Source organism: Mytilus trossulus, chromosome 12, assembly GCF_036588685.1.
Source record: "Mytilus trossulus isolate FHL-02 chromosome 12, PNRI_Mtr1.1.1.hap1, whole genome shotgun sequence".
NCBI classification, from domain to species: domain Eukaryota; kingdom Metazoa; phylum Mollusca; class Bivalvia; order Mytilida; family Mytilidae; genus Mytilus; species Mytilus trossulus.
The window spans coordinates 55,685,730-55,711,803 of NC_086384.1; the positions used below are offsets into that span (position 1 = coordinate 55,685,730).

At 32.1% G+C, this 26,074-nt stretch overlaps 1 protein-coding gene across 1 annotated transcript; it reads right to left on the bottom strand.

The window, feature by feature from the left end:
* Nucleotides 1-1,581: 1,581 nt before the first annotated feature.
* Nucleotides 1,582-24,077, bottom strand: LOC134693739 (uncharacterized). Its single transcript, XM_063554640.1, has 10 exons — nucleotides 23,782-24,077; nucleotides 16,224-16,277; nucleotides 14,588-14,686; nucleotides 13,690-13,788; nucleotides 12,975-13,070; nucleotides 9,026-9,717; nucleotides 8,503-8,614; nucleotides 5,099-5,200; nucleotides 3,315-3,623; nucleotides 1,582-2,509 (listed from the first exon to the last, which is right to left on the bottom strand). The coding sequence occupies exons 1-10, from the start codon at nucleotides 23,924-23,926 to the stop codon at nucleotides 1,695-1,697; spliced, it is 2,523 nt and encodes an 840-aa protein (XP_063410710.1). The 5' UTR covers nucleotides 23,927-24,077; the 3' UTR covers nucleotides 1,582-1,694.
* Nucleotides 24,078-26,074: the final 1,997 nt, after the last annotated feature.

A 26,074-nucleotide genomic window follows, 5' to 3' on the forward strand; every position in this document is an offset into this window, starting at 1 on the left:
AAGATTAAAGTTACAATTTCGGAACTATTTTTTTTCCATATCTAATTCAGATTGATATATATATGTTATGCACTTTTTGAAATGCATAATGATTTAAAAATTCGCGTTACTAAAATAGAGAAAAACGGAATGTGATGTGCAAACGTTTTGACGTCACAATTGGTATGCCAATGCCAATTGTTCTTCCCAACAGGCCTTTATTGACTTCTCTTATATAGACTGAAGGCAACATAACCACATTTACTTTTCAATTGTCGATTGCATTAAGTTTTCAGTTACAAGTCTCATTTTTTTCGGCAATCTGATTAAGACAGATTATAATTATGAACTTATTTTACCTGCGAGTATTCGCAAATCTTCAACAACGAGACAAGGGAATCCAAATTAAAACACAACTGTCTTAATCATTAACATGTATGTGTACAACTGATCGGCTTGTGTATCGGTGGATATGGACTGGAAAAAAATATCTCCCAAGAGTCATTATAGACTGCATAAATTGTGTATTTTTTTTTGGTGAAAACTCAACGTATTATGACGTAATTGTGACGTCATTATATAAAAATCTTGATGATTTTCATTTATGTTCATGACCCAATGCACAGGTGCATTTCTAAACATTATGTGCCAATTTGAAAAACTTGTCAAACATTTTATTTTCTTGGGCCAAAACCAGGCCTTAATGCCCCTACTCTTTTAAAAATATATTAACATTTTAATGTCTTTATGTTGCCTATAAGAATGGACAATGAGCAGCAACCCATTTTCCATCCAAACTGAAATACCAAGTCAAGACAGTGTTCCTTAAAATAGCAAATCATTTAAACTGTTAGCTTACTAGAATCAAGATAGTTGTTATGAACTTTTAGATTATCGGTTATCTGCTCGTATGATCAACTAATCAGAAAAAAATCAAAACATTAAGATGTATCTCAGAAACGGAAGTAATCAAAGGCAGATCAAAATGCATATATCGAAAAAACAAACAACTCCTCATATCCAAATAAAAATAACGAAAATATCGTCATTCAAAATATCATTACACATCAAACTAATGAATTAGAAAGAATGAAGGCGCTACAAAAAAGGAGCAATACAATGTTGAGTTCTGCTCCTCTAGTAATAGTCACCATCGTGACATTTTTCTTTTATAAAATTTATTCAAAAAAGCATATTGAAGCATCTATTTACATATGTTATAAAGAATAATAACACCTTATGTAAGAATCCTGGGTTTTGATTGGTTGATAGCCAGTGTATTTTTCACCAATTCACTGTTATCAAACGACGATCGTTCATTTTTGAACGCCGCCGGTGTATTTGCCAAAAGGATTTGCCTTTTTTACCCGCTCTACCGTTGTATTTGGCAAGAAATACTCTATCAGACTTGACGCTTGTAACGTCACGATCATCAATGCGTTTTAGGACATTAACGTTCGGTGTAATGAAACAGATAAATCATGTTCGTGAGGGGTATTTGCGAGTAAAAAAATACCAGTCTTGAAATTGAATTTCCTTCGCCTTACGGCTCGTAAAATTTAACATTCTCTCGACTGGTATTTTTCGCAAATACCCCTCCTTAACATGATATATCTGTTAAGTAGCATATCAGACATTAACTGATAAAGTTTATTTTCTAATGTGTTATGTAATTAAAAAAAACATATAGATTCTATCACTTAAATCACATTCTATCATTTTTTTACTGAATGTTTTATATCAAACAGAAATGTATTACAATTCCCACCATTACACACCAGCAGACAGTCGTTTAACTTGTCGTAATATATCCCTGTCGGGTTATACAGTCCATCTTTCTCAGTAAGTAGTTCTTTATAATGTTTACCATCAGGTGATACCACTACAATATTGTTTGATTTATAACAAGACACATACACATTACCATTCTGATCTGTTGTAATCCCACTCGGATTAAGCATATTATCATCAGTAAATGTCCATCTGTCTACTCCATTCAAGTCACAACAGTATATAGTATTAGTTAAGGGATATGTCAGGAACAAGCTGTCTGTATCAGCTGATAAACATTCAATCGTTGATTCAAGCATGTTATTATTAGGTCGATTTAAAGATCGGACTAATTTTCCTGTCAGATCAATTACATCTATCGTCTGGTAATCAATAACAGCATACATCAATCCGTTTTGATAAGATATTCCGCCAGTATTACCACGTGTTTCAACAATATCCTTTACTTGTCCAGTGTTGATATTGATAATGTATATAACCATTCTATTATAATATGAAACAGCAACATCGTTTTGATTTGTTACCATTATTTTCACAGGTTTAGCAAACAATCGGATGGTTCGAATATAACTTCCGTTTAAATTGTAGATGAGTAATCGAATGCAGACATGATCAGTAAACACCAAAAAGTCATTGGTGATTGTACAATCACGATTTCCGAAATCTCGAATTGATTGTAGTTGAAACTTTGATCTTAGTTGAATATCAGGCTTGAAAAACAACTGAAATGGTATCGAATCTGCAAAAAATAAATTGGTCTCATATTTAAGATGATATAATCCAAAACTGGTATATGTATATGACTTAAAACATATTTTAAATTAGTTAGAATAAGTTTATGTAATTTAGGTAGAATTAACAAATCCAAATACAATAAATTTATCATAGATCTTGTAGAATAATTAACAAATGCCGGTGTATCATCAATGTTTTGAAGGGTGTTTTATACAAATTTGTAGAGAAAAGGCTACCTTATCATATACAAGTATTTTCAAATATGTACCAATTTGTGTAATTTTGACTGTGTTGAGGTTTGTTTTGGGGTGCGTTTTGTTTAGAAGGGTATGAGTTGAGGATGGGGATTTGTTCTGCTATTGAAGTGAAGATATTGTTCGCCAATTTGTTTTTTTAACTTTTTTCTTTCGTATATTCCTAGTGCATGTATATCATGTGGTGCGATTCTGTCAAATAAAGTTTTACAGTGTTGATTTTATTTTGGTCGTTATTGTATCTATATTTACTTGATTTTAATTTATCGTGAAGTGTATACTATATGAAGTGTGTATATTTAATTATGAACAAAAATTACGTCATCGTCAAATATAATATCTATTAAACTCTTTTGGCTGACCCCTTTGCTAAAATATTTTTATGTTTGTTTTGTTGTTTTTTGTTGTTGTTGTTGTTGTTGTTGTTGTTGTTGTTTATTGTTTATTCATTGTAACAACTCCTAATCGTATTAAATAGTTTTATTTCTGATACAATGCCATGGAAAATGATATGTTTCCTTAGCAAAAAGATAACAACCACATTTGTTTCTGTACCTGTAATCTCTGGTATTGTTAGACTAACTGCAACTTCAGCAATGTGTTTCGTGTCAATTGCTGCATATGCAAGCATTCCAGAAATAATCATGTTGACTTCTTGTTTAAGTAAATCTACTTTTCTAAGAACGGTCCTTGCCATCTCTGAAATAACTTTAAGGTCATCAGGTGAAACTGCCATAATTCGTATGTTCATATCAGATGTTCTGTTCAACCTCAATTCGTCGAGATATTGCAAAACTGTGGTTCTGTTCCATGAAGCTGGTAGGTCAAGTTGCATGAAAACGGGAACATGGACTCTCTGATAGTCTTGAAAATCAAGGAAAAACTAGTTTAATGATTAATACAACGTTTCTTAAAACCTAGTTTTACATTATTACATGATGTCGATATTATACACAAATAAGACAGCAACACATAAAGATGAAGCTGACAATTTGTAATCATCTAATTATGATAGCATATCTTCTCGCTCTCCATTTATTGCATTAAAATAGTTAAGAATCAAAATACTGTACCAAAAAAATGGATATAATGTATTTTTTCTAATTTTTTCTGATAATGGAACTTCAAAACTGTTTTGTCATGCCAATTTTCATTCTATGATGATACTTACCTTTATATAATGTGTACTTGATATTACATTTTGTGTAAACACCTATATAGGGTGTCAAGTATGTGCAAATACCCTTATATGGTGTTCAAATATACTGACATAATGTGCAATTATACTTATATGATGTGTAAATTGTACTTACAGATGTGCAAATATCCTATTATGGTGTTCAAATATACTGATACGATGTGCAGTTATACTTATATGATGTGCAAATTAATGTCCTTATATAATATGAATAATGTGCCTTTTCCTGTATGTTATGTGCAAACAAATTTATATGATGTTGGTTTTCTGATTATATAAAAAATATGTCAAAACGGCCGAATAGTGGATGAATCAATATGTCAGACTTTATACAATCAGCTATCACAAATATGACTATGTTTAAACAATTCCATATCATATATTAGTCATAATGATAGATATATGGCAAAATTATGTTATAATTGTGACAAGATGCAGAATAAAATACTTTATCGGTCGTCCCACTGTCTATATCACTCTGTTCAGCTCTTAATATTATTCCGTATCATGTTTTTGTGACGTCAAATACGTTGACCCGGCCTTAATAACTTTGACCCGGACATATCAGCGACGTCACAATGTTTGCACCGACGTTAATAACTTTGACCCGAACTTATCAAGTCATCTTTTGTGTGCTGGTGAAACAAGGAAAACACTTCTGAAACACGCAAATATAGCCCGAGAAATCGATTATCAGATTATCTGCATATTGATATTGTAAAATATCAGCTGCTCGACATAATATGAAGGCTTTTTGATCTCGTTCGCTACGCTCACTCGACAAAAAACTTCATATTATGTCTCGCAGCTGATATTTTACGATATCAACATGCAGATAACCCGATAATCGGTACTTATATAATCCTGAATGTTTGATTGATTACCAACTAAACTTTATATTCATAATACTATGAAAATCTTTTAAATAACTTCTGCGCAGGTTCCTTGCAGTTCTTGTCAGATAAAAATGTCAGGTAATGTAGCACAAAATACTGAAACGAGTATTTAACCATCATGAACAATTGTTCAATATATGTATAAATGTATTCAAATCAATTGATATGTTGTTGTTGTGAATAATTGTAATTGTCACAAGTATCATACCTATATGACAATAAGGAATTTCTGTTAAAAACCATACCTTTTTTCATTGATTCTATATCCATTAATGTATTCATGTCTTGTTCATTCCCAAAAACTTTGATCAGTATATTGATGTTGTCAACAATAGTATGAATATTTTCTGTTTAAAACAAAAGCAAGAATTAAGCAAAATTATAAAAACAGCTTACAATAAGATATGTGGTTTGATAATTAATAAAATCTGCAAGGTTATTCTTAGCTATTTACATCAACATCAATTGTTCTTAATGAATAGTTGCCTCTTTAGTAAGAATACCACATCCTATTATCTCAATATTAAAACATCATTCTAGTTATGTCAGGTAGTCTATACATGACAGGGAAAACCATAAGATCAGTGCCAAATTGCGGAAAGTACTGAAACTAAAGATAACCTGCACCCCTGTTAAAAATACTCAGCGTGAACTTGTTATTTATTTTCTACTGATACTAACATGTCGTCACTTTAGAATTGAGGTACCCGAACCATATGAAAAATTGCATTGACCTCAGAGAATAACTCAATTAATTTAAAAAAAAAACATATGACCTTTAACACTGGAGGGCTAAACTAGCATTGAGCCGTGTCCAGGTCCGAAATAGAAAATAATGAGATGTGGAGTAAATGTACACGGGACAAAATCGCACATAATATATATATAAAAAATACAAATTATTTATGAACAGGGCTTTTATTCCTCTTCTTCATCTTAAAAGGAGCTGGAGGGTCTTGAACGAGGAACTAGACCATTGATCCTCATTATACAAAAATAACATTCGTCCCCGAGGGTATTACCAGCCTAGTAGTCAGCACTTCGGTTTTGACATGAATATCAATTATGTAGTCATTTTTAAAATTTCCTGTTTACAAAACTTTGATTTTTTCGAAAAACTAAGGATTTTCTTATCCCAGGCATAGATTACCTTAGCCGTATTTGGCACAACCTTTTTGAATTTTGGATCCTCAATGCTCTTCAACTTTGTATTTATTTGGTTTGTAACTATTTTGATATGAGCGTCACTGATGAGTCTTATGAAGACGAAACGCGCGTCTGGCGTACTAAATTATAATCCTGGTACCTTTGTTAACTATTTACACTACTGGGTCGATGCCTCTGCTGGTGGACGTTTCTTCCCCGAGGATATCACCATCCCAGTAGTCAGCACTTTTGTGTTGACATGAATATAAATTATGTGGTCATTTTTATAAATTTTCTATTAACAAAACTTTGAATTTTTCGAAAAACTAAGGATTTTATATCCCAGGCATAGATTACCTTCCTCAATGCTCTTCAACTTTGTATTTGTTTGATTTATAACTATTTCTATATGAGCGTCACTGATGGGTCTAATGTAGACGAAACGCGCGTCTGGTGTATTAAATTATAATCCTGGTACCTTTGATAACTATTTACACCACTGGGTCGATGACACTGCTGGTGGACGTTTCGTCCCAGAGGGTATCACCAGCTCAGAAGTCAGCACTTCGGTGTTGACATGAATATCAATTATGTGGTCATTTTTTTATAAATTTCCTGTTTACAAAACTTTGAATTTTTCGAAAAACTAAGGATTTTGATATCCCAGCCGTAGATTACCTTAGCCGTATTTGGCTCAACGTTTTGGAATTTTGGATCCTCAATGCTCTTCAACTTTGTATTTGTTTGGTTTAAAATTATTTCTATATGAGCGTCACTGATGAGTCTTATGTAGACGAAACGCGCGTATGTCGTACTTAATTATAATCCTTTGAAAACTATTTACACCACTGGGCCGATGCCTCTGCTGGTGGAATTTCGTCCGCGAGGGTATCACCAGTCCAGTAGTCAGCATTTCGGTGTTGACATGAATATCAATTATGTGGTCATTTTGATTAATTTCCTGTTTACAAAACTTTGAATAGTTCGAAAAACTATTTAGATATGAGCGTCACTGATGAGTCTTATGTCGACGAAATGCGCGTCTGGCGTACTAAATTATAATCCTGGTATCTTTGATAACTATTAGTGCATCGGACTATGCAAATACATTAAGTTCCTGGTTCGATCCCCGTTGCAGGGAGAAAATTTCCACTCTACTATTGATAAATATGTTTTGATATTTGCGTCACTGATGAGTCTTATGTTGACGAAACGCGCGTCTGGCGTACTAAATTATAATCCTTGTACCTTTGATAACTATTTAAACTAACAATGGCCACACACTTGACTTTGTGGATTACATTATTTTTTTCATCATCCTACATATGTCTTTTGATATTGTTTATACATGTAAATACTGAAAGTCTTACACTGTATCTATATATTTTGCTCTGAGACCAGAACTTAAGAAAATAGATTAAAATTTGAGCCCTTCCTGACCTCGCCAACAATATCAAGTTTGCTTTATTTGTAAAAGAGGCTAGTTACTCTTCAGTATTATCATATTAGATTAACCTCTCCAAAGTTAAAAGTAAAGATCATGCACCCATATTGTTAAGATTGATTACGACTTTTGCATCCGTTGACATAATCTTCGATTAAAGTAGTATTGATCTGACAACCGCTGTGCATGTATACTTTAACGACCTTTAAATGAATGACAAATTACAACATTGTCATTTTTTCAAGTGTTAGTAAGATAAAATAGATACACTTTCGTTTTTCGTGATGTATGTTTTGTTTTTGTGAAATCAAAAATGAAAAATGGAAACACTTTCATTTTTTAATTTCAGCTTTTGTGAAATCAAAAACGAAAAACGAAAATACTCTTGTTTTTCATTTTGGTTTTTAAGAAATAAAAAACGAAAAATGAAAACACTTTCGTTTTTTGTTTTTTGTTTTTGATATTTCATAAAACGAATGGACGCAGATATACACAAGTGTTTGGATTTTCGTTGTTTATTGTTAATAATAAACATGATAAACAAGACTTCATATATGTGTTTTTTCATTTTTTCGATGTTGTCAAAATATTTACATTTAAATCTCGCTGTTGATTGTACTATTGTTAACATACAATATATAAAATAATGAAACTAATATATAACAATCATAAACAGTTATCTAAAAGGGTACATATTAAAGTAAACCACTTGATAGAATTATTACTAAAACTCCTTCTACCTCGGTTTTGTGAATAATTTAAAATCTTAAATCTTCAGTCGTGATTGAAATTTAAACTGTCTGTCTTTTTCCATTTACAGAAAATATTTCCCATAACAATATCAATGTATCCAAATCTTAATTCAGTTATATAATATAATAGCCATCACGGAACTTGTGTATGTTTTTTAAATTTCTTTTTACTTTGATGTAAAGCCCAAAAGTTTTAATATATAGATGTTTGTGTATGATTTCGAATCCTGTAAAGTTGTTCAATGTTCGCTGATTGGGTCAATTTTATACTCGAAAAAAAGGTAGGTTTATAATTCTGGATATTTACGTATTTCCTCCATGGTTTTCTGGGAATCTCTTCCAATGGATGTACTGCAGACCTTTGGACAGTGTATGTGAAGAGCCTCTGCTTGATTTGGGAAATTTTCAATCTGAGCTCTCTTTAAAAAAAACATAATTAGCAATTTTAAATATTTCATTTCAGTTTGATATCGTTTTTTAAACAGAATTAGAAAAACATCGACAACTTGGCTTCAAATTGCATTCAAATCCATTTTATCCATTTATAGAATCTCAACCAAACGTAACTTACATGTATTCTGTCAGAAAAAATTTATATGTGAGTTGAAAGCGGACCTGTGTTGCAAAAAATATGTTTCCACTAAATATTTTTTTCTGAACATGTTGAAGGAGGGAGCTTTAAGGTAAAGATGTGTTGCACATGTTAAAGGAGAATTTCAGCTTGAACGTGTAACAAAATAACACCATAAGAATTATAGTTTAAACCTCCTTTTCCAGATTATTGTCGTATTAAACGGACACATTACAAATATCCTCTTACAATAATGTACCTCAAATTCGGCACATTTGTTTCTCCAGTAGTCACGACAAAGAATCTCATACTTCAGCATATAATCAGGAATACAAGTAATCGTTTTAGTTTGTTGGATCTTTTTCTTGGTTATTTCTGCAAATTTACAGTTTATAAGTTGAGCTATTCCCAATATAGATCCTTTAACCTTTTCCCATTTCCTGTTAAATTTGTTATCTGAAACTGTTTGCATATCTGATATATGGAATATCTCATTGCGCACCTCTTTTATTTGCGTTATCCAATTATGTAGCCCTAATTCTTGTTTTCCACATTTTAAAATAATATGGCTTGCAAGTGTTATATCAATGGTTTTCACATCTATATCTTTTATTGCAACATAGTTACAGGTACAGACTCGGACAACTTTCCCGTCGATATATTTTGCGTGATTTTTTATCTGTTTAGATACATCTGATTTATACAATATAAGTAACTGCTTTCTGGAGATTAATTTTGAACCTTTTATCAATTCAAACACACATTTACAGCATTCATTTGTTTCGTACGCGTGAATCAATTTGTGCTTTTCCTCGATCATATTTAGAAATGACTCAAAACTAGAGGAACCAAGTATTTGTTTTCTCATATATGTCCAGATAACATGACATGCAGTATCGACTAGCAATGCCACTAGCTTGCAGTAGTTTGTTTTTTCCGTTGAAACCATGTCTACAAAGAGATTCAGATTGTATCAAAATATATCTGTTTATATTTGATTAAGGAATCGTTTATTGGTTAGATCCTCAGTCCTACAGAATATTGTCGAAAACAAATTCATTCAATCATTTATGATACATTGTTACAAAATATTAGAAATTATTATAAATTAAGGAATGTATCTCCCTCATGCAAAGCTCTGATTCCTTTCACGAATTTGGCTATACTTTTTGGACCTTTTGGATTATAGCTCTTCAGCTTTTATATATGCTTTGGATTTCAAATATTTTGGCCACGAGCATCACTGAAGAGACATGTATTGTCGAAATGCGCATCTGGTGCAACAAAATTGGTACCGTTCATTTTATTACTACCACTGGGTCGATGCCTCTGCTGGTGGACTATTATTCCCCGAGGGTATCACCAGCCCAGTAGCCAGTACTTCGGTACTGGCATGAAAATATGGATTTTTGTGTTATTAAAATTTGCTGTTACAAAATATTAGAAATTATTATAAATTAAGGAATGTATCTCCCTCATGCAAAGCTTTGATTCCTTTTACGAATTTGGCTATACTTTTTGGACCTTTTGGATTATAGCTCTTCATCTTTTATATATGCTTTGAATTTCCAATATTTTGGCCACGAGCATCACTGAAGAGACATGTATTGTCGAAATGCGCATCTGGTGCAACAAAATTGGTACCGTTGATTTTATTACTACCACTGGGTCGATGCCTCTGCTGGTGAACTATTAGTCCCCGAGGGTATTACCAGCTCAGTAGCCAGTACTTCGGTACTGGCATGAATATACGGATTTTTTGTGTTATTGAAATTTGCTGTTACAAAATATTAGGAATTATTATAAATTATGGTTTGTATCTCCCTCATGCAAAGCTCTGATTCCTTTTACGAATTTGGCTATACTTTTTGGACCTTTTGGATTATAGCTCTTCATCTTTTATATATGCTTTGGATTTCAAATATTTTGGCCACGAGCATCACTGAAGAGACATGTATTGTCGAAATGCGCATCTGGTGCAACAAAATTGGTACCGTTTATTTTATTACTACCACTGGGTCGATGCCTCTGCTGGTGGACTATTAGTCCCCGAGGGTATCACCAGCCCAGTAGCCAGTACTTCGGTACTGTCATGAATATACGGATTTTTTGTGTTATTGAAATTTGCTGTTACAAAATATTAGGAATTATTATAAATTAAGGAATGTATCTCCCTCATGCAAAGCTCTGATTCCTTTTACGAATTTGGCTATACTTTTTGGACCTTTTGGATTATAGCTCTTCATCTTTTATATATGCTTTGGATTTCAAATATTTTGGCCACGAGCATCACTGAAGAGACATGTATTGTCGAAATGCGCATCTGGTGCAACAAAATTGGTACCGTTTATTTTATTACTACCACTGGGTCGATGCCTCTGCTGGTGGACTATTAGTCCCCGAGGGTATCACCAGCCCAGTAGCCAGTACTTCGGTACTGTCATGAATATACGGATTTTTTGTGTTATTGAAATTTGCTGTTACAAAATATTAGGAATTATTATAAATTAAGGAATGTATCTCCCTCATGCAAAGCTCTGATTCCTTTTACGAATTTGGCTATACTTTTTGGACCTTTTGGATTATAGCTCTTCATCTTTTATATATGCTTTGGATTTCAAATATTTTGGCCACGAGCATCACTGAAGAGACATGTATTGTTGAAATGCGCATCTGGTGCAACAAAATTGGTACCGTTGATTTTATTACTACCACTGGGTCGATGCCTCTGCTGGTGGACTATTAGTCCCCGAGGGTATCACCAGCCCAGTAGCCAGTACTTCAGTACTGGCATGAATATACGGATTTTTTGTGATATTGAAATTTGCTGTTACAAAATATTAGGAATTATTATAAATTAAGGAATGTATCTCCCTCAGGCAAAGCCCTGATTCCTTTTACGAATTTGGCTATACTTTTTGGACCTTTGGGATTATAGCTCTTCAGCTTTTATATATGCTTTGGATTTCAAATATTTTGGCCACGAGCATCACTGAAGAGACATGTATTGTCGAAAGGCGCATCTGGTGCAACAAAATTGGTACCGTTGATTTTATTACTACCACTGGGTCGATGCCTCTGCTGGTGGACTATTAGTTCCCGAGGGTATCACCAGCCCAATAGCCAGTACTTCGGTACTGGCATGAATATACGGATTTTTGTGTTATTGAAATTTGCTGTTACAAAATATTAGGAATTATTATAAATTAAGGAATGTATCTCCCTCATGCAAAGCTTTGATTCCTTTTACGAATTTGGCTATACTATTTGAACCTTTTGGATTATAGCTCTTCATCTTTTATATGTGCTTTGGATTTCAAATATTTTGGCCACGAGCATTACCGAAGAGACATGTATTGTCGAAATGCGCATCTGGTGCAAAATTGGTACCGTTGATTTTATTGCAATCATACCACCATTTTTTTCCCTTTAAAATGTCTTGTACCAAGTTAGGAAGATGGCCATTGTTATATTATTGTTCGTTTTTGTGTGTGTTACTTTTTAACGTTGGGTCGTTTGTTTTCTCTTATTTTTTAGTGTAAATTCTAATTGCGATAAAACGTGTCACGGTACTTGTCTATCCCAAATTCATGTATTTGGTTTTGATGATAAATTTGTTATTCTCGTAGTATTTTGTCTGATGCTTGGTCCGTTTCTATGTGTGTTATATTTCAGTGTCGTGTCGTTGTTTTCCTCTTATATATAATGCGTTTCCCTCGGTTTTAGTTTGTTACCCCGATTTTGTTTTTTGTCCATGGATTTATGAGTTTTGAACATCGGTATACTACTGTTGCCTTTATATACCACATCTTCTTGTTTGCAGTTTGTATGATAAAATAAGTTGCGCGTACATATATTTATTAACCAACCCTTTAGAGACACGGATTCGTTAAGTGTTTCGAAACCAACATTCCAGTACTGAACTTATATATTGATATCTTTATTTCTATAAATAAATCATGTTTAAACAACTTTTGACAGGTATCTTTGTTTGCATCTATGAAGAGTTTTTTCCCATAATTTTGGGCTACATTACTGCCGGTATCATGATTTTGAATTATCTATTGTTCTTATAAGAAGAAGAGAAAACAGTTCACCCTGCAGTACATCTTTAAAATGTCCAAATGCCAGAACACTTTTGTCAATGTATTTTTCATTAGATTCAAACTAAATATATTACATACTACCTGTTTCTGTGTTTTACTTACCAATAAATTCAGCTTGAGTTGTTGAATTTCTATTGTGAATAGATAAACGTTTTTTCGTCTTCTCTACCACATCTTCCCTATTCATCTCACCAATCTCTTTGTAAAAGAATGTAAAAATAAATTGGGCACCAATGAACGGTATCTAAGGCAAACATTGTTAATAACACGAACCCATATATATATATCCGAATCCCTGCTATTCGATTGATTGTGAGTTAAGTAACAGAAACTTAAGCTTTCCGAACATTATAAAATATGCAAAAAAAAATGCGTACGAACTAAGAAATAAGACGATTTCACAAAAATAAAACATTATATGTGTCGCAAACTAACACATGTGTGTTATTTTGTCAAAGGTATTGTCGTCTGCATGCTTCATAGGTGGATCCGGTGGCGCAAGGGGGCCCGGTCCCCTCTTTCTTGGAAAAAAATTGGATGATTATATCGGGAACCACTGAAGCGTGACTTCAGCGGGCTCCCTTGGATCAGTTTACGGGCCCCCTCTCCCTTGCAAAAAGTTCTTGATTCGCCGATTGGCTTTATAATACAGACATTACTGACAGCAGGAACAGTTATATCTTATATTCATGTGTAATAGTTCAACCCTACAGTGCAATATAGTAATTGACCGAATGACCGCTATATTTTGCAATTTGAATTTTAATAGATTCAAAATTATTCTGTCACACACTACCTGTTTCTGTGTTTTACTTACCAAGATTGTCAGCCGTGGTTCTTGTTTTGTCATCTTGAACATCTGAAAGATTGTCTTGAATTTCTACTACTTCTTCCTTATGCATCTCCATGTCATTTCCTAAATACATTTAAAATTATACCTTACTATATTCGCCGTCACGTAAAATGTGCACACTGAATTTTGTCATTTTTTTCTTAAATATCGACTGCGATTACCCGAGATCATGTTTTTTTATTAGCGGAATAAAAATCTTGTCCAACTATCCACTTCTGTCCTACCTTTTATTGTGTTTGCACAGTATAATCCTGACCTTCACATAATTCAAGATTATTTTGTGTGGTGAAATCCGACATTGTTTTTACCGGAAGTGTTGCCATGCAGTTCCACGTGCTCTCCATTTTCGTGTGTCTCTCTGAGCTTTTCGTCATCTTTACGTAAATGTGCGGGAAATCTTCAATGACAAGAATATTACTGGAGAGTAACGAATGTTATACTAGTTTGGCTTTATAAATATTTTGATTTGAGCGTCATTGATGAGCCTTATGTAGACGAAACGCGCATCTGGCGTATTAAATTATAATCCTGGTTCCTTTGATAGTTTAGTCTAAAAATATTTTATTTGCAAATTTGACATATAGCTCTTTTCGGTACTTGTCATATTTTGGATTTTAAATGTTTCGCTTCGAGTTTTCCTGATGAAGGTAAATCCAGAAAAGCGCTTCCGACGCAATAAATTATTAATCGTGTTGTTTTCCATTCTTTTTTAAATAACATAGCAAACCATCGTTAGTGCAAAATAGTAATAAAACTCATTACAGAGTTTCAAACATTATTAAACAGGTAAATTGATTTGAAATGAAGAGCCTTTACATGTAACTTAACATAAGATATATTTAAAGAAAGAGCAAACTTTTACCTTTAGGTTCATATGTTATTCTTGACTGTTCTTCAGTAAAATGAGAATGTCTGCTTTTTTCACTGATTGAATATTTCCGACGCAATTCCTCTAACACTTCTTAAACAATAAACATTATTTCATTGACACAATCGGCAACCAAAGTATATAAATATGTTGTTTTTTTTAATAAATATTGACTAGTATGCTGTGTCAAAAGTAACAATTATTGTTATCTGGTTTTTCGTTCGACGTTTGAACAATCATTATGATAACAGGTTTTGTCCTGCGGAAAAACTCTGGACAAAGTCAATGCAGCACTTACTTGTATATATATAATAAGTAACAATAGATCATCACCACATTTAGGAGGAGGGGTTCCGTGTTTCTGAATCATTAGTTTGCTATACTGGGTTTTATGTACTGTTGTTTTTGCTATCGTAATTTTTTTCATTTTTTCTTATGGCTTTATTAGTTTCATTTTGACTTGTGATATAAACAAGAAGACATGGTACGATAGCCAAGAGACCAATTGACACAGAAAAAACAAGTGTTAGTCACAGTATTGCCTTTACCAATTAGCTTATCCCATAACCTGTAGTCAGCTATGAAAAGGACACAAAATAACAAATGTAAAACAATTCAAAAAAGATAACTAATTGTCTAATCTATACACAAAAAATGAACGAAAAACAAATATATAACACAGGAACAAACGACAACCAATGAATTAAAAGCTCCTGACTTGAGACAGGCACATACATACAGAATGTGGCGGGGTAAAAAAAACGTTAGAGGTATCCTAACCTTTCCCTTAACTGGAACAATGATGTAACAGTACAACATAAGAACGAAGCATACATATCAGTTGAAAAAGGCTTAACTCATTAGATGTTTAGACATAGACATACAAAAACACAGAGTGGATGTGGTAGAGTACTTGTGCATCCCAACAACAAAAAGACGCTTATTACAGATCTATAAGTACTCGCAGTTACAGGCAGTTAGTTCAAAGTGAACTTTAACAAATGTCATCTCACTCTAAATTATCAATCATTACGCATCCAACAACAAATGAATTTAGTTTAAAGACGTCATAACTAGTCAGAGAAAAACACGACCTTGTACAATACCAATATAAAGGTATCGAGATATTGCACATTCATGAATGTGCGTATGTTGATGACCTTAATACCTAGTTTACTTTTAATTTACTGATAACAAAATCACTACTAATACCAATAAAAACAATATTCAAGGAACTTATTACAGTATTGAATTGGTAACCTTTAAGCTGATTTAAAGGATCGATAAGTTAACATGGATTGTTTCTAAATTTTGAGCACGTCTCCGTTAACATGATGATGTGCTATTCGATATGAAATAAGTTTTCTACAGGTACAACCAAATATCAAAATAAAATCTGTATATCTATCGAAGAATTTAGTAAAAGGTTTTAAGTCATTTGTGGTATCGAAAACCAGTAATACTAATATTACATTGGATATCACTTTGGTATATTTCGACTCTCTCTACGAACAGATCAATAATTTAAAATGCAAATAAGGTCACAAGAAAAGTTAGTGAAGTTCCCTTGAATATTGAGACCTGTATGCAGTACAATGTCCTTTTTCTTTTAATGTATGGTTGAACTTACTATCATAAATAGTTGTTATCTTTTCATCACATAATGTTTCAGCACTCAAATTTCCTGGAAAAAGCAAAAACACTGCTATGGTCATGTCTCTATCCAACACACCAAAGTATATATGTTTTTTTCGTCCCTTCAACTACATTGTACTAGGGATTGATTTGATACGAATAACATGAAACAAATAATAAGAGCCGTGGCAATGCATACACTTTTGAAACCAAATACAAGATAGCCAATTTAGTCATTTTCTGAGGCCAAGTTAAAATTTCCAACCAATTATCTAGGTTTATCATTTTTCTTGTAGAAAGTTATCAAAAGTACCAGGATTATAGAACCTACCTTTTTTACACATTACTTATTTGTTCTAGTACTGGACATATATTGGTACTAACTATTATTACTCATATCACTGGTATGATACCTTGTATATTGAAGGTTATAGGAGCAAAGTAACTCAGAGCCGGTGAACTGGCATGAAATGCAGAAATCATTTGATTTGAATTTCAAGCTAATAAAAAATACGTTTTTCTAAAGCGCGAAAAAAAACTTGATAAAACCTCATTTTGCATTTTATTTTTTGGGAAAAGCAAGAACTATTGAAAGAAAGAACTAGATTGGTTAAAATTTATTCAAACATCATATTTACAACGATTTTCATTTTGCTGTTTGATGAATATAGTCATTTAACGGACCGTTTTTACTTTTTATACTTTTTTTACATAAGGTTTCAGTAAGATCTTCATCGTCGCCTCATGATTTCAATATGTGTTTGTTGCTTAGTATAATAGAACTATAAGTGCATTCCTTAAAATCATGAAAAACAGAAGTAGAGGCAGATACGTATTCATCCGAATGTATTATCCTATTTTCTGTGTTATTAGTTCTTAATCCATATATTACAGTAACGATATACGTTTTGTTGTACGACGGAAATAATGGCACGACGCTGCAGCAATAAATATACATAACGATGTAATTAGGGACAAATAGAGTTAAGAAGAAGGTTTTTTGTTTGGCTGACTTAAATACACGGACCTTTTTTCTTGTTATATTCGACATTGTTTACTTTAAGTATGCGATGTCGAAAATATATTTGGTTAAGTATGCATTTGCATTATCATACATTATCTACGGTATTTTTATTAAAAACAAGCAAAAACCAGTGTAAACTGGGTCCTTGCTGGTTTAATACTACACAATGATGCATAATGATAACACAAGCAGATTCCAGTTTGTTTGGAAAATAGGAAATACGAAACCAAGCGCGGTAGGCAGAGCAATGTAATGAAGTTCAGGTCGGCAGTTATGGAACAATGACGGCGTCATTTTCCAAAAATACACTGAATATCCTCCACCAGTATTTACATGCGCACAGTAAATCCGTTAAAGAGTAAAACCCTCCTATCCCCCCTCATTAAATGCACCAAGAATTTCAGGGCTGTAATGTAGGTCATTTATACACACCAAAATTGTACAAACAACTTATGTCATGTTCTGTATACCAAATTATCATAAAATTGAGCTGTTTCCTTCAACATATACAAATATGTAGAAATAATGTACATCGTTTTCATTAAGATACCAGATACGACTAAACATGTAAACAACCCCTGAACTACAATGTTATTTGGAATCGTCCATAATGTAAACCCCTAATTTACAATGTTGTATGGAATCGTTCATAGCAGGCGATAGCTGCGGTATCGTAGCTCTTTAGGTCCTTTTGAAATTTTTTGACTATTTGCGGACCATAGATCCGCAAATTCATGGTTTCCGCTGTTAATGCCAGTGTTATCATGACTGACAGTAGGGAATGAAATGCATATAGATGTCTATAAACAGCTGATAAAGTCTATTCAATAGTAACTTTTTTGTTCGTTGAAATGTGTGGGATTGTGCAGCACGTGTCATCATGACATGTGTCCCTTCGCGACCTTCAGTTTAGATTATAGACTAGAGAAGAGACTACATGCGTACAAACCTGATGTCAAATAAAGATATACGGAATTTAAATAACGTTGATCCTTTAAATTTACGAAACACAAACACATATGACAACTGTTCACATAAAATAGATAGTAAAATTTTCCAAATGAACGTCCATTAAAATTAAGTCTCTGATGAATATTTCCCGCGCAAATGTCATGGAATAGACCAAAACGAATTTTAGGTGTGTGTTGTCATTAAAACATTCGGGTCAATGAACACAGTTAGATTAAATATATAAATATGTTAACTATATTTATATTGGTATATCAGAAAAGTGACTTTACCAGATTTTTTTTGTGGCAAACAACGGTAAATAGCCTATATCATCTTGACATGACATATGAAAACCCCTTAAGCATAATGGTGTGTGTATTGGAATAGTCCATGGAATTGTCCAAACCGATACAGGTGAAATACGTAGAATAATATTGCTGTGTCTATTGTGGACACAGCAATAAAATCAGATTTAAGATCCTTATGAGCCCGTAGTAAATTAAAAAAAACTGTAAAAAGCCTTTTTTAATAAAATTTGCTCGATTAACCATGAAGTGAAGACTAATAACAATTTGCGTGTATAGTGAACCCCCTAAATAAAATAATACTGTGTTCTAGACCACTTCCCCTTTCGGTGATCTACAGAAATGATTTTTTACTATATAGTATGTTAATAAAAAAACAAAATTTCAAATAAAACCTTCATTTCCAGGATTCATTAAGGAACTCATCATAGATACCAGGACTAAATTTTGTATATACGACAGACGCGCGTTTCGTCTACAAAAGACTCATCAGTGAAGGTCGAATCAAAAAAAGTTCAAAGGCCAAATAAAGTACAAAGTTGAAGAGCATTGAGGACCAGTATTCCGAAAAAAAACAGCCAAATACAGCTAAGGTAACCTATGCATGAGGTAGAAAAGCCTTAGTATTCCAAACAATTCAAAATTTTGTAAACAGTTAATTTATAAATAAAACCCTAGCAATGATAAATATTGTTCGCACAAAAAGTGTCTTTTAATTAAAGACGCATTGTTAAAAACAAGTGCGAACATATTTTTTAAGTTCTAAGTACAGGGAATGTATTGAAGCATGAATTTTTGTCATTTTTACATGACATATGCAAATTTCAAACATTCAAACATCAATATCGCGAAAAGTTCATCACGAAGGATTATGTATGTTTGCAAATGTTAAAAGTGCATATAAAAATTGATAATCTGTAAAAATTTCCAGTAATATTATCCAAATGAAAATAAGAAGTTAAATGATACTTCTAACCAGTGCTAGATGATCTTATTTAAATTAATATTATCTTGAAATTTTAAAGATGGTATTGAAGAAGATGTTCACATTGTTGAAAACAGCGTAGAAAATACAAGAGAAGTAAAACGGGTACAAAAATGGGATGTTGAGAAAAAGAATGAAGGACAAAATTTCAGATTTCGTTGCCGAATTAGAATCAGTTGACAGTAACCTTTTATCTCAAGGCAAAATAAACGAAGTAGTTGAAAAAATTAACAGCATATTTTTGGATGATGCAGATAATGTTTAAGGTACATATAATGCCAGCCAAGGGAGTCGTACATAGAAAACGTTGGACAAGAAGGGGGACAAACCATGGTTTATAAGCAATGTTGGAATAAGAGAAAGATTTACAGGGGAGCAAAGACAAATTATAACAGTTACTGTAATAGTTCAGAAGCGAAAAGGGAAGAAATGAAAAAAAGAACGGGAATATAAACGCCAGATTGATAAATCGATGAGAGAATATAGAAAAATAAAAGACAAACAATCCGAGGGAATATTGAAAACTGTTCAATAGGATAGGGAAAAGATATAAACCTAACGTACGTGTAGCATAAAATGTACTGTTTATTTTTTTTTCAAAATTTTAAACAACACCGAGAATACAAATGACGTCACAACTAAGCCGAATGACATTCAAGGTGAAAATGAAGTTTTTAATTTAGAAATTATCGCAGATGAGATAATCAAGTGTACACGAGACTTGAAAAACGGAAAGGCCAGTAGCGATGATTTAATAATCAATGAATTTATTAAAGGCACATCACACATTTTTATACCCGTTTATGTGAAACTGTTTAATATGATTTTTGATTCTGGTACTTTGCCTGAAATATGGCTTGTGGGAAATATCATACCTTTTTATAAAAATCAGGGTGACCAATCTGATCCCCAGAATTATAAACCAACTACTATACTCATCTGCCTGGGTAAAATTTTCACATCTGTCTTAAATTATAGATTGAGTTCTTTCTTAGAGGATTATTTATTATTAAACATGTTAAATGAAAACCAGGCTGGCTTCAGAAAAGGTTATTACTCAGTAGACAAAATATTTGTTATTCACATATTATTTGAGTTGCTAAATAGAAAAAAGAAGAAACTGTATTGTACATTCGTGGACTTTGCATAAGCATTTGACATTATTTGGCGGTCTGGTATCTGGTTAATACTTATAAAACACTTGATTAACGGAAAGATATATAACGTTATTCTCAACATGTACAATAATATTAAATTAAGTATTCACTTTCAGATGTTTCTAATTTTTCCCCTGTTATATGGTGTTAGGAAGGGAGAGAATCTCTCTCCTATACTTTTTTCCTTTTATCTTAACGATCTGGAATTGTTTTTACAGAATAATAGTATAGAAGGTGTTTGAACAATCTCTGATGAGTTAGAAATAGAGTTATACGTTTTTTTTCAAATTGTTTGTCATTTTATATTTTGACGATAATGTCTTAACGGCAGAATCTCCGATAGTTTTACAAAGACAACTGGACTCCTTATATGAATATTGTGAGTTATTGAAACTTACAGTAAATGTGCAAACAAGTAAAATTGTAATTTTTTCACAAGATAGACTATCGCAGAATATTGTTTTTAAGTATGATAATGTAATACTAGATATTCTGAGTGAATTTACTTATCTTGGTGAAATACTGTCTAGGTCAGGAAATCTTTCAAGAGCTAAAGAAAAAGCAATGTGAAAAAGCAACGCATGCTTTGTATGATAATATTCGAAAAGGTAGAGTACATAATATGTCAATTGAATGCCAACTTGTCTGTTTGATAAAATTGTTAAACCAATACTTTTATATATAAGCTTGGGGATTGGGAAATAATTCAAAAATCGAGAGGGTTCATATCAAATTTTGTAATATATTACTTGGAGAAAAAAAGTCTACTCCTGAATTTATGATTTATTGTGAATTGGGATGATATCGATTAGATATTTCAATCAAGTTACGAATGAAGTTGGTAACTGCAACACCGGACAAATTGTCTTATATTTTGTATAACTGCCAAATATGGTACCAATACTTTATGGTTAAAACAAGTCAAATCAATTTAGACACGTGTGGCTTGTCATATGTATGAGACAATATCTACTTTTGTAAATAAAACATGGCAACATGTAACCATCAAACAGAATTTAAAAGACCAATTTAAAAAAATGGCTAGCAAGCCTACAGGAATCACCAAAAGCATTAAACTATCGTTTATTTAAAGAGGCTTTGGAGTTTGATAGATATGTAGATATTTTGGGTGACATGCCGATATCCTTATTTCATAAATTTCGAACATGAAATTGCCAATTTAAACTTGAAAATGGCAAAACATAGAAAGAGAAAACAGGAAATTTGCATTGTGTAATTTAGATGCCATTGGTGATGAATACCGTTACATTTTTCATTATTCATCTTTTGATAACAGTAGAAAACAATGTATTGCATTTTACTGCAGATTGAGACCAAACACATTGAAGTTTTATGACTTAATGAATATCAAACCAAAAAATGTACTGAACTGAACGAACTATGTAAACTTATTAAGGAGATTACTAACAAATTAAATTTTTCTGGGTGAATAATTGTGAATGCCTCTATCTACTTCCGTACATTACTTATTTAATATGTAATTGTGAAATATGTATAATTGTCTCTCAGTCGGAAAGCAAGCCATTAGAAACTACATGTGTTGCTATTTCTTTAAGACAACAATAAACCAATATTAAAACACGCCTTTATGAAATTGCGTTAATGTTGCGGAAAAAATTATTTGGCGCCAATTTGGATTTGTTTTTTTTTTTATTTTTTTTTTTCTTACTTGCCATTAGGGTTAAAAATAGATTTGTTTCAATTGTTTAAGCATGATTCTTATTATTACAGAAAACGAAAATAGTACAATAACATTTTAATCAATTTTATTCAAAGCATGTTCATACTGACATGAAGTGTGACTTATTCAAATGACATGATTGTTGACTTAACACCCATGTAGAAACTGCTATGAAGTACATTTATATAATTATTTTTCTAAATAGAAAACGAAAAAAATTACTGAGTCTTTATGAATCCTATCTATTTTCATGATTATCACTATTTATTTATTGGTTCAGTGGGTTTTTTATAATGTTAGTCCATTCATTATAACTTGCATGGAATCAATGAGACCAAATTTATTGTCATGTTTTGTTTGTTCATACAAGGATTGCAAACTAATTTCCTTTTATTTCAAATAATGAAGAATTTACATTCAGAAAACTTTCATTGTGATCACTTTAAAGTATACCTCTGTTCAAACTCATAAATCTATGGACAAAAAACAAAATCGGGGAAACAAAGAAAGACTGTTTCAATCCATTATTCATGAATATTTTGGCTATCCCTTGTATTAATGTAGCAGACATTTTATTTCTGTGACGAGATAATTCGGAAACAGCAGTTAAAATACTAACCAAACTATCAATATTAAATTAATTCTTGGAATAATACTGTTAAATTATTATTTCTAAGTTATGGCACATACATGTATGGCCTGCTCAAGACTAAGTTCTGAAAAGTGATAAAATGTGTTTCTCTATTTTTTTGCACATGTCTATAGTATCAAAATAAATTTAATACAATAATAATATTTACATGGAAATAACAGCACATGGTGCTTAATATAACAAAAGCTAGTTCAAGATAGTGTCAAACAAAGGGACATAAATCATTAATTACCATCGGCCCCGCTTCGTCCGAAATATCGACATATCGTAGTGGCACATTTGCGTATTACATTGTATAAAGTGCCACAAATTTGACATATCATAGTCCAATTTATGTACATAACATAATTTAAATTCAGCTTAGTTTCCGAGAAGTTAAGAAAGAACATTTCGGTTTTAATTTCTTGTGAGCACATTTGTTGGTCAACATCTGGAATTGAAGAATCATTTTGAGAAAAAAAAAAATATTTTTAATCCATAATTGAGTTGATGAAAATATTTCGTATATACTGAAGAATTCTCACTTAGAAACAAATTAGTTTATAATTCATGCAAAAAACTGCAAAATTTAATTCATAAAATTGAGCTGCATCTTTTTTTTGGCCAAAAAATGTCCACATATGGTAATCACATGACTTCAATTGTTGCGTTAAGAAACGGGGTCAAACTGGGGTCAGCTTTCCGACTGCTCTATACCTTTGTTATTTGTTTTTTTGAGAATAAAGATATAAAACAAATAGCATACGTAGAGAAACGAAAAACATATACATAATTTACCTGGTATTGTTACATTGACAGATATATCAGCCATTTGTGTTGTATCAATTGCCACCTCTGAAAGCATTCCAGACAATATTGTGTTTATTTCACTTTTAAGTGAATTTGCATTTCCAATTACTGCACTATCCATCGTTGTATACATATTAAGGTCCTCACGGGCTACAGCAATTATTTTTATAATTGAATCGGACGTTCCGCTCAATCTCAGGTCTTGGAGATATTCCCAAATTCTTGTTTCGTTCCATGAAGTCGGTACATCAAGTTGTAAAAATGCGGGAACTTGAAAACTCTGCAAGTCTGTAATATTTTATTAAAACTGCATTTACATTTCTCAATATTATGTTCTGATTCAATTTTACTTTAATAATTTGTGACCAAATAATTAGAAACATACTAAATTTAAAAAAAGAACAGTATTAAACCATAGTTTTTTTTATATCAGGAAAAACATGACATATTGCTTTCTGACTCTCATTAGTTAAGATGGATGCAGTCCTAGCCGTTACAAAATCAAACTTTAAACCGACCTTTTCTACGTCTTGCTAAATTAGCTTAGAAAAGAACTATCCAATAACCTTTGTATGCGTCTCTGGATTAATCAAAATGAGAAAGGAAATGGGGAATGAGTCAAAGCGACAACAGCCCGACCATGTATTCTTTTTATACAAATTTACATTCACTCCAAAAAACATGCTGATTGATGCTGAGAAAGAAGTGTATAATACAAATTATCCAGAGACATCTTACACATAATCAAGGACTACAACTTCACTAATGAAAAATACATTTGTGCAAGAATTTGATTTAGTTAGTGAATACTGAATTTCTAGTTTGAGTTTTTTAACAATGTAACTTATATCTTTTACTTACAGATAAAGGAATATTTTATTCCGAAAAAAGTTTGAAGTACATTAACACAAAAACCGAAAATCTAAACTGGAAAGACTGTAATCAAATGTCAAAATCAAAATTATCAAACAAATTGATAACAACTGGCATAATTCTGACAAGGTACAATCATTTTTTAATGCAGAAAACGGTAGATTAAACCCGGTTTTATAGCCAGCTAAACTTTTCAACTTGTATGACAGTCACAAACAATTATAATTGCATTTGTATAGTCAAGACACAACAACATTTTAAATATTTTTTCATCAACTGAAGCAGAATATTCTAGCTTATGGCTGGTACTATCTTGGTTAGCCAGAATGACAATATAGGCAAACATTCGATTTCTATACCTTCTCCCAGTGACTCTGCATCCTTGAATACTTCCAAGGTTTCTTGGTTTCCAAAAACCTTACTCAATATATGTATCTTGTCAACAAACATTTGAAAGTTGTCTGTTAAAAGAAAAAAAACCTTTTCATTAAGAAAACTAAAAATACTATCTTAACAAACATAAAGAATACATACAATATGCTTTACAGTCGAATACTGTAATGCAATACATAGATTGTTTTGAGGTCATGTTTACAAACATCCAATTTTCTTGCTAGTATTTTTTTCTTTCTTTTTTTAAAAGAATTTTGAGAAAGCCGATTATTTTACAATAATCAAGGGCTCAACACAAAATGCATATAATATTCAGATTTTCATTTATTTCTTCCTTGAATTGATTTACATGCAGTCATGTTAGTGTCTTTAGAAACCTACTTAGGTCCTACAGCTTCTTCTGCATATCTAAATCCGCCTCATAAGTTTTGATGTGGCTATTTGTATCATTGGTATGTATATTCATTCTTCATCATATGGCACAAAAATCACAACATTAAACCGTAACATGTTATTTAATGTAATATATTTCAAACATTCAAGCTGAAGTGATAAAGAATTTTATCCTTTCTTGTAAAAAAGGACTATCATGACTTTTGAAATAGAGGAATTGTATGTTTTGCATTTTTTTATTGTGAATATGAATATTTACATATTTCTTTCAATGTGGTCTGCCAATCCTTTTTCATCGATTCAGTAAAGACTCCTGGCATCTTTGTGTGTAAAGCAGTTGCTTTCTGTTCGATTTCGTTACTCTGGGTTCTCTTTATAAAATAAATGAACCTTCTATAAAAAAATCGACTTTTTCCTTTGTCTATATTTTATTCAGTTTAAGATTTCCATCAATGCCAAAGAAACTTTGAATACAAATGTAAGCGGAGCAGATATCATATCACTACAGAACTATATTTTTTTCAGGAGACAATTTGTTTTATGCTAAATTTAGTAAATTTATCTTTTTTCGCGTTAATCATAAACGAAAACATCAATAGTTATAAATTTGTAATTATATTAG